Raw genomic sequence first — 14,260 nt, 5'->3', positions numbered from 1 at the left:
AGAACCCCACCTGATTCTCCTTTACTGTTTTATGTATGTCTGTCCTTTCCTCATTTCTTCATTGCCTCTACAGAGTTCCAGGACCCAAGCAGTGCAGGTTGTCCCATCTCACCAGGTCCCAACATTTTATTTATAAAACAAATTACTGACAAATTATTTATATATTCCATGGGGTTACATAAGGCAATGCTCACACATGCACATGATATATGTGTATGTACGTAACAGAAGATGAGACTCTCCTTCCACCTTTATATGGGTTCCTGGTATCACATCAGGTTACCAGGCTTGTACAGCAAGCACTTTTACCCTCTGAGCCATCACACTGGCCTTAAATATTCCTTCTAGGGAGGGGACGGTTAGGAGGAGGAGGGGAGGAGAAAGGGGGCTGGGATCAGTCTGTAAAGTGATTAAATAAAAACAAAACAATGAAAAAATCCCTTCTAATGTTTACATTTCTTTATAAATAATTAGTAGTAGTATAAAAATAAAAAGTAGTATACTTTTGAAAGTATTTTCTAAAACTATCAGCACTGTTTCTCTTTTTAGAGATTTACTGTATTTTTAATTGTGTGCATGTGTGTAGGCAGATGCATGGGAGCACAGGTGCCTATCAAGAGCAGATGCATCTGATATTCCTGAAGCCAGAGTTTCCGGGGTTATCAAATGTCTAGTGTGCACACTAGAAACTAAACTTGTGTCTTCCACAAGAGCAATATGAGCCCTTAGCCATTGAGCCATCTTTCCAGCCCCGATAGCCACATTTGAACAAAATTCTTTTCTAAACAACTTAATCACACAAGGTCCAACCCCTTTTATTAAAAATTGGCAGTTTTAGTACTTGGAGAATTAGAGAAGCAAATTAGAGAAGCTTTATTTAACATAAATATGTAAATTCCCAAGCACTTAGGGAATAAAAAAATTATTTTATTTAAAAGAAATATAATAGATTATTGAAGAGGGAAAGTTGATTCCACTTAACTGAAATTCCTATATGCATAGCCTAATACTATTTGAAGATCTTAAGGTTTATACTTTGAAATCTGCAAAACAGCCACCCAAATAAACCCACTTTATTACCTGGCTGCTCTCCATTGCAGGCTCTCCTCTGCCATCTTCTTCAGAGACTTGACAGTTTTGCAAAAGGTCATTACTTAAAGCAGAGGCAAACAGCTCCTTGCACTGTGCTGATGCAGTTGTTTCTCTTTTTGGAAGACTTGCAGTAGCATCCTTGCTCTTGTTAGTATTAATCTGCATAGGCAAAAAGTTGAAGGGCTTTCGGTTTTCACTAAGCTGACGTTTGTTGTTAGCCGCTGTTGCTCTACCTTGAGAATCACTTCCAATACTTCTCTATACACAAAAAGAAAACCAAATCACACAAACATTAATTTTTCAATAATTTTTTAAAGATTCCAATGTTCTTAGTTTCAACATTAGATGATCAGGACATGGTTTTGTAAAGGAGTTTTGAAAAAGCTTCAGATCTATAAAATTCTACTAAATCATCAACATTTTATTACTTTTCTAGTCTCATTTTTTGAGATATGCACTTGATGAATATGAACAAGGTTAGTCTAACACTAGTACTGTGGGCTACATTATAATTCATATTACTATTTTTACTTATAAAATACTTACTAGGCTTTGCATCCAATGAATTGTTATTAATTTTAGCACAATGATTTGTCTACATGAAACACCATTTGAAAAAAGCGTTCAGTTTAGAGCTGGTAACACAGCTGAGGTAGACTGTTTATAAAATATCTCTAGGGCCAGAGGTTTAATCTACAACACCACACATACACATACACACACACACACACACACACACACACACACCCACACACACCCACACACAAAATCAGTTTAGTACCTGGCATATGTGTATATACTACATCTACAAAATAGGTGATCATTTACACCGTCACTGGCATATCAGGCTTTAATCTATTATTCTGCATGTTTGGAAACCTCTTTACCTCTGCAATAAAATACTGGTAAAAAATACCAGTGAAGAGTTTATCATCATTTCTACTGCCTTTAGATCTATTTTGGTGATTATAAAGCCAGTTTTATTGTAAACTTTAGATAACCAAGCACATTCATACTTATTCAATAAATGAACTAAACTTAGTAGCAATTTCATTCAGTTAGCAAAATCTACTTTCATAACTTAAGCTAGCTATTAGAATAGTAATAACCCAGAAAGAAGTACCTTGGCATCTCTCCATAGAACTCTTATCAGTATTAAAATTCTCCCCACCCATACAGAAACTTTTATTCTCCCCAATCTTTTATTCTTAAGACATATTACTTAACCCATTTCAAGTATTTCCCATGGTTACAACTTATTTTGAAAATAATTCACAAACCTGATCTAAATCACTGAAGTTTATCCGCTGTTTAAGTTTCTCTAATTCTGCCTGCTCTGGAACAGACATCTGAGTCATGTATCTACTGTGTGGAAACGTATGTGGAATCTTTGTTCTTCGTCTTCCAACTCCCGGTGATGACTCCGGAGAAATATCATTAGTTACCCTCTTATCACTTGCTACACCAAACTTTTTCTTATTCTTTTCTGATGATCTATTGGCCTTCTTCTGTTGGCCACCCCACTCCTTTAAAAAATAAAGTCAAAAGTTAATCATACCTATATCAAACCAGAAAAATAACTTAGTATGTTCAAAAAAGAAGAAACTTTGGTCTGGGTATTAAAATACCAAAACATTTTTCATATACAATTACTCTAGAAATTTATTTCCGTTAGCCTATTTTTCTCATTATTCTATCTATCCTATTATTACAGCCTGGCCTTTAAAAAATCTACTACCTCCCTATTATAGGTAATAAATATTAAACTTCAAATCCCAACATGCAAATCAATTTAAATATTTTCAATAGTTTTGTTTTGTTCTGTTTTGGTTTTTTTTGAGATAAGGTCTTGTTAAGATTGGCCTTGAACTCACCATACAATTCGAATTCATGATTCTCCTACTTCAGTCTGTCAAGTGTTATAATACTACTAGGCCCAGCTCAAAAGCATTTCTAAAGATGTTCTTTCCATCTATCTTTATGATACAAATCTATAATCTCAACACTGAGACTGAAAAAGGAAGCTAGAGAGTTCAAAAGAATTCAAGAGCAGTTTAAGGTAAACAGTGAAACCTTGTTTTAAAAAGGTAAAAAAAAAAAATGTTCATTTCTAAAGTAAGTAGTGAAATAAATACAACTTTACCTGGCCTCCTTTAGATTAAAATCAGCATGTATTAGCAAAAAGAAGACAGAACTAGAATGGCCATACGTTCTAAACCAATTACTGTCTTCTAAAGAAACACAAGGCAAATCATTTAACTTCATATTATTTGTTTCTTTCTTTTTTTATTTTTGTTTTTCCAGATAGTGTTTCTCTGTGTAGCCGTGGCTGTCCTGGACTTGCTTTGTAGGCCAGAGATCTGCCTGCCTCTGCCTCCCAGAGTGCTGGGATTACAAGTGTGCACTATTGTACCCAGCTTGGTTTCAGTTTCTTAATCTTTACAGTAAGATTAAAAAATTATATGTGTGGGTACTTAGAACAATGCTTAGCATTTGGTAAACATTAATGTAACTATTATTGTCCCCATTAGTATTTTATAGGCCAAAATCCACTATACACTATCCAATACGGATTAAAATGATATATATTTTAACTAGAAAATACCTTCATTTACTCATGCCTATATAACCAAATTTGTTCCACAGACAGAACTATGCATTTCCACATTATCCACATTGGAAGACTCTTAGTTACTACTATAATAATTATAAACTGCTTACTAAACTGTCCTCATTCATAAAAAATTTTGCCTATGAACTGTTCCTCCACCCCATTCCAGGTAGGGGTATTTGTGACCTTTTTTTTTTTTTTTTTTTTTTTCTTGATACATGGTTTCTCTATGTAACAGTGCTGGTATGTAGACTACACTGGCCTGGAACTCACAGAGATCCACCTGCCTCTGCCTCCTGAGTACTGGGATTAAAGGTGTGGGACACCATGCCCTGTGAACCTTTTATATTACATAACCCATCCATTTCAGGCCACAGATGAATGAAAAAGAAATCTACAACTAACTCAAGTTTAGCTAGATAATCATAACTTTAAGTTTGTCAGTATATAATTCCCTGTGACCGAAAATCTTCAGAAAGGCTGCCTCAGTATATGAAACAAACCAGAGAAAAAGAAAAGGCAGATCTGGAAGGGAAAGCTGAGTTAGGCAGAGGTTCTCAGAAACACAGACACAATGGTAACGAGCCATTTTTGATAGCTTCCCATTTCTCTTTTTCCCTTCCTAAAACTGAGCTATATGCCTTTAACATGGTTTCCATAAAGCACTTTCACCTCCTTATATCACTTTTTAAGCCAACTCATGCTTTCTATTAACTACAACTAAATGTTTTCAATGAATAATAAGTAGCACAGAGTCCCTTAGTCTATTTGCCTGCAGTTTTTATAGTTTTGCAGTGACTACAAGTGATGGGAAAAGTCTCACAGAACATGAGAGATCTACAGTACAGCATTTACACTAAGACATCATACCATATTGTTGAGTCGGTCATCCACACTCTCATTGCTCCAGTTTGGTAAGTCCTGATCATGCATGACTTCTTCAAAAGGCTCTCCTCCTGTGGCCATGTTGGCTCTAATAAGCAGATCTCTGCAAAATCAGTAAAAACTAAGTTTTTAAACACATAAAGACGAACTTCGTTTCGTTTGAAAAATTTAATTATCTTGGGTATGCATGTCTTAGTATATAAGTGCAGACATATATGCATCACAACATGTGTGCAGAGGTCAGAAGGCAACTTTTTGGAGTCAGTTCTCTCTGCCCACTGTGCGATCTACAGATGAAACTCAATCATCTGGTTTGTATGGCAACCATTTTCATATGCTAAACCATCATGCTGGGCCAAACTTCAGATTTTCAATCATTCCATCAAACTTAATAATAGATAGAAATCTCTGAAACACTAATTTAAGAAATACACTATCAACCACGTCACAGATAAGTTGATTTAACTACTATTTACACATTATATTAACATGACTCAAGTAGCAAAGTAATGGAGATAGTAGCACACACTTGTAATCTCAGTACTGGGAGGTAGGAGAGTCACATGTTCCAAACCAGTCTGGTCTACATAATAAGACATTTAAGATTTGCTTCAAATAAAAAAGAACAAACGCACTAAACATTTTCCAAAGAGTGCCTACTCTCTCACGGTGTTGTGTCAATCTTCCTAAAGTCTACCAAACCCACAGATCTTCACTGCAGAGGATTTTGGCTTCTGATGTTCTTTTGGTGGTGCTGTTTGGGGTTTTAAATTCACATTTATTAATTTTTTGGAAGGGAGTGCTTGTCACAATGTAGCTATGGAGGCCAAATGGTAACATTCATGAGACAGTTCTCTCCTTCCATTATGTAGAACTTTGGGAATGGGTTGTAAGGCTTTGTGGCAATCACCTTTAATTGACAACCTTCTCCCTAACTCCCATTTTATTTTCTGAGACCAGTCTTACTATATGTAGTCCAGGCTGGCTTTGAATTAGGCTGTCTTAGCTTCCCAAGTGCTAGAATTAGAGGAATGGGCCACCAACCCCAGCAAGTTACCTCATAGAGTTTTTACTTGTGTACATGAAAATAAGGGTACTGAGTATTATGCCTGGGTCAGAGAGGAGAAACAGAAGCAACAGAGTTGAAACAGAAGCAGAGGATCCGAAGTACAAATGACCTTAAGAAAGATTCTCGATTTCCTTTAGCTAATAATCTAAGGATTATCATGTTGAAGGAGAAGTAGAGGAAGGAGAAACATCAAGATAACTTTATCTAACATGGAAAGTCACTAAAGTACAAACAAGTTATAAACATCAACAGTCACATAATTTTACCGCAATCATTCAGTTAAAAGAGCAAAAATTATAAAATCAATTTGCTTTGACTCTAAGATCCTAACTCATTCCATTTACAGCACCATCATGATAAAAAAGGATTAATCTCATAGCTATTTTAATGTTACAATATCTACTAGGGTAATATATTAATAAATTATTAGTATTAAAATTTTATCTCAAAATAGTAAAATAAATATTAAATATCAACATAATATTAACTTTAAAAATCTGTAAAAGATAAACAATATTTGCTTATAGTTATATATATATATTTATTCTGGGTTTCTTGTTTGGGGGGAGCAGTCTTTCTGTTTGGTACTAAGTAGGGAACCTAAGGTCTTATACATGGTACACAATTGTTCAATCAATGCTATATCCCATTTATTTTCTTTTCAAGAAACATATACTATTTTAATAATTCTCCAAAATATTAGAAAGAAGCTATCTTATTCTTTTGTATGCACACAGTAACTGGGAAAATAAAAAAGATGACATTCTTAAGGAACATGCACTAAAAAGGTATGAACAGCAAAATATCACCAATAACAATTTTAAAATAAGAGGGAAAATAATGCACTTAATGATAAAATATGTAATGAACACTTGTAAAATATTGCCTCATTTAAAGAAGCACTATTAAATATTATATAACAGTATTAGAGAAAATATGAATAAAACAAATATTGAATATTCTTTATTGAATATACCAAAGTAAAGTATCATTTTACTGCTAAATGTCTAAATTTAACATAATCCAATCCCCACACACACACGCTCGGATGGGCAACACCACCACTACTCTTCTTGGAACTTGACAAAATGACTCTAAAATTGACCTGCAAGAATTAAAAAGTCAGAAAGACAATATAATATGTATCAAATAAAAGCAAGGTTAGTGACGACGATAGGTCATGGGGATGGAAAACCAATCCAGCATAGCAAGCATATTAAGAATTGTACTTGATGTATGGCTGTTCAACAGGTGGGGCAATTCCCTAACAATCTGCAAAGATTTAGAGCCTTAGCAAAGTCCCTTAGCTGGAACGCTCAGTCTCAAGCACAAAACACAGAAATAGTATCTAGCCAGTTTCCCAAAGATATATCTTTGTATCTTTCTACATCATTAATTCCTAGACCCAAACAATGTCATTAAGTCTCTACCATTTTCACGCAGAGAAATATTACCCAACACCAACAATAATAAACAGATTAAAAACAGAACTGTCAATGGAATAGGACTTTTTCAAAAAGCAAAATGAGAAGGAAAAAAAGGACATTAAAAAGGAGAAATTTTACTATATTCAGAATACAAAAATATAAAAACATCTCTATTGTATTTATAAAAAAATTCCAATAACCAAAAATGATAGAGGGAAGGAACCTGAGAGAAGTATGAAACATATAATTAACATATTTAAGCTTTTTATTAATTTTAATTATATACACATGGGGGGGGGGTACATTACATGGATGCCCTGGAGCTGGAGTTACAGGCAGTTTTGAGCCACCTGACAATGATGCTGAGAACCAGAGTAGGATTCTGTGCAAAAGCAGTAAATGCTCTTACCATCTGAGCCATCTCTGCAGGCACCAACATCCTTACCAAAAAAAATAATAAATGTATACAAAGAAAAAAAGAAAGCAAAATAAAAGTAGTTATCAAATCCAACTACAAACCAAAATAATGACTAAAGTTGCTAAATTTCACATAAATTATTTTCTAATACTGACTGACACTAAAAGCAAAATGGAATTCTCAGATACTGTGGGAATATAAACTGGCATCATCTTTCTGAAAGGCATTTTGGCAATATTGTGTCAAACACCAAAACTGTTCACAGCTAGCTAGCCTATCTAAGGTATGAGATTAAAGTTTTAAATCGGCTAAATTTAAAATAACTAGATGTCATTATCCTATGACAGGGTAAAGGTTATTAGGCAAACAGTATGGCATCCACTGAATTTTTAGAATACTAAGCATCCTTCTAGAGGTATAATTATGAAGGCTGGACAATACAGCATCTTTGTTTATGAAAAGGTTATATAACAGAGAAAAAACCATCAAAAATTATGCATATACTTAATTACTGGTTATGGAGGAGAAATACAGTAACCTTTACTCTTTTCTCTGATTTACATATTTTAACAACCATTACATTATTTCCTGTTATAAATACACTTAAGAACTTTTAAAATAATTGGTATCCATAGACAAGTATGCCCACTGAATTGAAACTTACTTGAACATTGGGCAGTTACTTAATATATTTTAGATGCAAAGGTATATATATATAACTTGGATTAAAAGGAACAGGAACTAAAAAACAGACAGGCAATAAAAGTGAACCTGTATTTAAAAGTGCTAAGAGCAAATGTTCTATGAGGGAAAACTGGGACTGAGAAGACAGCTCAGTGGGTAAAGTACTTAACACACAAGCCTAACAGCTTGAGTTCAAATTCCAGGAACCCAGGCAAAAGCTTAATGCAGGAGTACAAACATCTATATTCCCATCATGCTCCTATGGGAGAGATGAAGAGCAGACAGGAGAATCTCTCCTGGAAATGTATGGGATAGCAGCAATGCCCAGTAAGTAAGAAAAGTTCCCTATGCACTCCATGTTCCTCGCACAAATGTGGCCACGCCCGCGCCTGCACGCACACACGCATGCACACACGCACGAACACACACACACTCTACAAATAAGTTTTTAAAAAAAGGACAATTACTTGATATTTAAGCAAAAATTAATAAATAATAAAATTTTCCTTAAATGAGGTACATTATGCTTTCTATAAGTTATAAGGCTGGAGAGATGTCTCACTGTCTGCTCTTCCAAAGGTCCTGATTTCAATTCCCAACAACCACATGGTTGTTCATAACCATCTATGAGACCCAGTGACCTCTTCTGGTATACAGGCATACATTCAGGAAGAGCACTATATAAATAATAAATAAATAAATATTTTATTAAAGTAAAGTTATAAAATAAACCCACCTTAACATAAATTAGGAATATATTTGGCAAGACGCTGGCCATGGTAGCCCAAACTTGTAATCCTAGTACTAGGAAGAATAAGAAAGACTGGCAATTCAATGTCAGACTTGGCTTAAGAGCAAAAAACCTATTTCAAAACAAAAACAAAACATCAAAATTAAGGCTGGGATGTAACTTACTAGTATAGTACCACTTATCCCAGGCACTTCTGGGAGTTTTACAGTTGGATAAGGCATAAGTGATACTGCTGACAAAATGGTGGAGAAACTCTACAACAGTCGTGCCTATGTAAGAATAGATAGATAGATAGATAGATAGATAGATAGATAGATAGATAGATAGATAGATAGATAGATGTGTATATGTCTAAATGTAAAAGGCAATCCCAGAAGCCAAAGGATTACTAGTAATGATACCAATACCATGGGCAGGCTACCTTCCTATGAGGTATAACACAGCTTTTGCCAGCGATATTGACTACATGTCATAACTGGACCTTATGAATTTACAACCCATGACACAGCACATTCTGGGCCAGAAAATGGAGAAATCGAGTTAGGAGTGAGCTCCTTCCTTGCTGGCTGGCATTCTTAGTGTCAAAAGCCATTATGAAGACTGGGGCTGAAAGCTGTTGTCTACATTACTATTCAGGTATGGTCACAAGAGTGCTAACTAACACCATTTGCATGCTAATCAAGATGTGCCCACTGGTTTGAGTGTCATGACTTCTGTGAGATAGAAACAATTGCTTTCTGGTAGGATATAAGGCTTATTCCAGAAGAGGGGAGTAAAGTTTAATTTGATACTGTAAAATAATCAGCTGTGGCTAAGGAGGTGCTAGGCCCTGATAAGAAAGCTATGGCCAGCTATGATACACCTCTCAAAATTCTTCTAAACATTTACATTTATGACCATAAACTATTGCTGCTGTCAACCTTGGCTGGGAAGCTTTTTCCCCCCTGTGGACAGCAGATACAGAAGAGACTTATCAGCAGTTCAAGTACTGAGAACAAGTCACTGTTGCTGTAACAAAGAGACCGCACGCTCACCTCTACATGGGAGAAAATAATCATACATCTGTGTGACTCACCATATCTACCCATACACAACACTCAGGGAACATTATGGAAAAGAGGACTAAAAGTATATTATAACATGGAGAGGTGAAGTGTTGAACTCGGAGCTCTAGGCATCACATGGCTGTTGCCATCTTGAAATCAGAACATGAAACCTATGTAACACTGGGACCACTGATAATCTCTCATGGAAAGAGAGCCTCCTTAGGTACACATGGTCACTCCACACTCTAAAAATATAGAGCAGTTAACAATGGCTGGGAGAAATGAGGCTATTTGACAGTGTACTTACTTGTCCATGCTCATGTAAGTAACCCTAACTAAATCTGCTAGTTCACCAAGAAGGACTTGAATGAAATCATTTCTCTGGCCTGTTGCCTTCTTTTACTACTATCAACTAGGTTCCCCAGAAAGTCATAAAACAATATAACAAAATAGCATAAAACGTGTTCAAAAGGCACACTAATATATATGGGAAATTAGTATAAAGCCAGAACTGGTTATGGTGACGCATGTCTATAGAATCTTAACATTTGTGAGGTGGAGACAGGAGGCTATAGCAAGTTCAGTGCAGCCTGAGCTACATGAGATCCTGCCACGAACAAAAAAGAAATATAGAAAGCTGAAGCTGGAGAGATCGCTCAGTGGTTAAGAGCATATATTGCTTTTGCAGAGGCTCTAAGTTGCATTTCCAGCATCTACGTCCAGTGGTTCACAACCACCTCTAATTCCAACTCTAGGCAATTTGCCATCCTCACAGGTACCTGCACTCATGTGCACCTACACACACACACACACACACACACACACACACGACAGAGAGAGACAGACGTAATTGAAAATAAACTGTAAAAATAAAAGTATAAAGCTAAAAATGCATTGTATCAATTCTCAATATATTAATATTCAGTAACTAAATTTGCTAGTTCACCAAGATGGACTTGAATGAAATCATTTATTATTATATTAATACTTATTTATCATTTGTTATTAATATTCAGTAAATTTCTCAAAACTAGTATCTCCTCCTATGAAACGTTTCTAAGGGGGCTGAGGAGTTGGCTCAGTTGGTAAAGCACTGGATAAAGGATGAGGATCTCAGTATCTCTGATCTCAGCACTGGGGGAGGACTGTCAAAAGGCTCCTTGGGGCTTGCACTGCCAAAACAACAAACAAAAACAATGTATCCACATCAGATCTTTTCCTTTCAATTTAAGACTTAAAAATTAAAAATTCAGTAAAGGCTGATGAGATGGTGCTGAGCAGGTAAAGGTACTTGCCACCAAGCCTAACAATCTGATTTTGATTCCTGAACCCACATGATGAATGAAAACCCTGACTCTACAAGGTGTCCTCTGACCTCTGCCTATGCGCCTGAGTGCACACACAATATATAAATAAATGTATTTAAGTTTTAAAATGAGTAAATTTCTAGAATTCAAGTTTTTCAAATTAAAAAAAAAAAAAAAAACAACTCCAAACTCTGAAGACTTAGTGGGAGATAAGGCAAATAAATGCAACAAAAAATAGCATTCAATTTGGATTGACAAGAACTTAACTTTCAGCACTTAGGAGGCAAATGCAGGATCATTGGAAATTTTAGGCAAGTCAGGGGTACACAGCAAGACCCTACCTAAAAAAGACAAAAAGGCACTTAACCCCACAGTGTACCTTATCAACCGAACTTGTCACTGTGGGTTAGCTCTTTCATCAGTTACTTATAATGTAGATCTCTTTCTTTCCTTTTCTTTCTTTCTCCTTCTTTCTCAGAAATTTTTAAAAATTCATCTTATGTGTATAGGTGTTTTGCCTGCATGTGCATGTACCATCTGTATGTCTGATAACCGCAGAGACTAGTGAAGACATTGATTCCCTAGACCTGCAGTTATAGAAGGTTGTAAACCACCCTGTAGGTGCTGGGACTGAACTGCAATCCTCCAAAATTACAAAAAGTACTCTTAGCTGCTCAAGAATCTCTTCGTCGCCTCCCCATTTGGTTTTTGAGACAGTGTATATCTTACACTATAGCACAGTAGTTCTCAACCTTTCTAATGCTGTGACCCTTTAATGCGGTTCTTCAGATGTTGCTACTCCATAACTGTAATTTTGCCACTGCTTTGAGTCATCATGTAAGTATCTGATATACAGGATATCTGATATGCAACCCCCATGTAAGGGTTGTTCTACCCCCCAAAAAGGGTTGCAACTCAAAAGGTTGAGCAACGCTGCTATAGCACAAGCTGACCTGGATCACAATGTGTAGTCCAGGCTAATCTTTAATTCACAACAAGCTTTCCTGCACTGTCTTCCAAGTGCTAGGGTGACAAGCGTGTGCCACCATATCCAGATTTTTTCTAAACAAAAATTATATACATTTACAAGGTGCAATGAGATATTCTGATACACACATACGATATAATGCTGAAGTCATGTTAAACATTTCTATCTCCTCAAACATTATTTCATTTTAAAAAGTTATATTTTTATTACTTTTAATTGTGTGTACATTGGTTCCCCTAGAGGCCAGTACACCAATCTCCCTGGAACTGGAATTACAGGTGGTTGTGAATGAGCTACCAGACATGCTGAAAATCTAACTCTGGTCCTCTGGACAGGCACTACATGCTCTTAATCATTGAGCTATCTCTCCAAGCCCCATCATTTCTTTATTGTATAAATCTGTTAGTTACTTATGCACAACACTTTAACACTAGCAAAATTTGTTCAGTATATCTTTACTTCATAAAAGAGCAAATATGAGCCCTAAGGCCAATCCCCCAATATATAAACTTGTTTGCTAAGAACTCTTCCTTCCTACAGCTTCATACACTAAATCTATTACTTCCTTATAAGTATATACTCATTTCCAAGCAAAAACCACTCACTTTGCCCTGCTATTGTTAATAACCTCTACCTTCCATGCCATTCTGATCCATACCTATAGTTAACAGCTCCTCCTATCAAACCTTTCCAACAGAGAATCATAAACCAATTACCAATACATCCCCCACTTGCTCCAAAACATCCTTTTCTGTGTCAGTAAAACTTCAAAGCCTCCTGAAAACACCAATTCCTATCAAATCACTTCTAAAAGAAGATAATCCTTTTCCTACTCTTCTGGATAACTGGAAAAAGATACTATTTGCAGACCAATTTATTAATACTCTACTTTTCCTCTTTTAAAAAGTATACACTGAAAATACTACCCTACCTTGCGCATCATTTCATTCTACCCTTGATAACAGTGATTTCTAGTTTTGCCCATGATTCCCTGCTTTTATGAACAGTGTTACATATATGATTTTTCTAAGAGTCTATTTTACCTTTCTCATTGCAATACCCTTTTCACTGTGAACTGGTACTTTGTTCAAGGTCAGGAACTTAAATTTTCTCTCTAATCCTGCTTCTTGCATTCTACTACGTTACTGCCTAGTTCTGCTCAATCTGTTCTTGACCTTTCTGAATACTTCCAGTCCCTTCATTATTTTTTTCTCTTGTCTTTTAAGCGAATGCATTCTTACCCAAAACCTTAAAGTAATATACCAAAAAATTTATCTTGCTAGCATCCTTGACTTTCCTATTTGCTCCTGTTAACTCTAGAAAACCAATTAGCTGCTTTCTTTGCCCTGTCAAAGTGGTATTAACTTTGCTTTGAGTTTTGACATGACTGTGTTAAGGCAGGTATCTTATAAAATAAACCCACACTATCATGAGAAAATGCATTTTGTCTATTTTGCTCAATGGCTTATACCCAAACATTTGTCATTACATAGTCCATTAAAATCACTCAAATTATAAAATGAATGTATTCCTATGCATTGCCTGTTAGCTTCATACCAAATTCCCTAAAGTGACTGTTCCTTTCTGGTTTTTCCACTACAGTTTACAATGGGACAAATCTCACTGAGAAAAACGCAGGTCTTCTCATATAAATTAAGTCAGTTACCCTGTGTTTTCACTCCTCTTATCCATCTTGCCTAATTTTTCTTTTAGCAAAATTACTTTATAATTAAGTATAATTCTTTTTATCTCAAAATGTCAACCACAATGCAATCATAAAGCATTCAAATTCATATTTGACTTTTTCTAAGTTCCTTTTTTTTTTTTTTTCCTGTTACATGATAATCTTCCAGCATAAGAAAACAAAAACACTGAGAACAGCAACTAAGACATAAGTTAACTACCAGTCTGTAGTTCTGCATAACAATCTCATTTCTGGTCCTCATAAAGGCCCTTTCACAGAAAGAAAGAATAAATTAAAT

At 35.5% G+C, this 14,260-nt stretch overlaps 1 protein-coding gene across 6 annotated transcripts in view; it reads right to left on the bottom strand.

Annotated features, from left to right (window-relative positions):
• The window catches only part of Pcm1 (pericentriolar material 1), an 82,555-nt gene extending 73,563 nt beyond the window's left edge, over positions 1-8,992 (bottom strand). For all 6 annotated transcript variants that reach the window (XM_055593526.1, XM_055593528.1, XM_055593527.1 and 3 more), the window contains exons 1-4: positions 8,923-8,992; positions 4,574-4,691; positions 2,373-2,618; positions 1,081-1,350 (exon numbers count right to left, since the gene is read on the bottom strand). In XM_055593526.1, the coding sequence (XP_055449501.1) occupies positions 1,081-1,350; positions 2,373-2,618; positions 4,574-4,691; positions 8,923-8,930 (642 nt within the window). In that variant the 5' untranslated portion in view covers positions 8,931-8,992. The remainder of the gene's footprint in view (positions 1-1,080; positions 1,351-2,372; positions 2,619-4,573; positions 4,692-8,922) is intronic.
• Between the last annotated feature and the right edge of the window lie 5,268 nt (positions 8,993-14,260).

Source organism: Psammomys obesus, unplaced genomic scaffold, assembly GCF_907164565.1.
Source record: "Psammomys obesus unplaced genomic scaffold, mPsaObe1.curated_primary_1811, whole genome shotgun sequence".
NCBI classification, from domain to species: Eukaryota; Metazoa; Chordata; class Mammalia; order Rodentia; family Muridae; genus Psammomys; species Psammomys obesus.
This window is presented reverse-complemented; position numbering and strand designations above follow the sequence as displayed.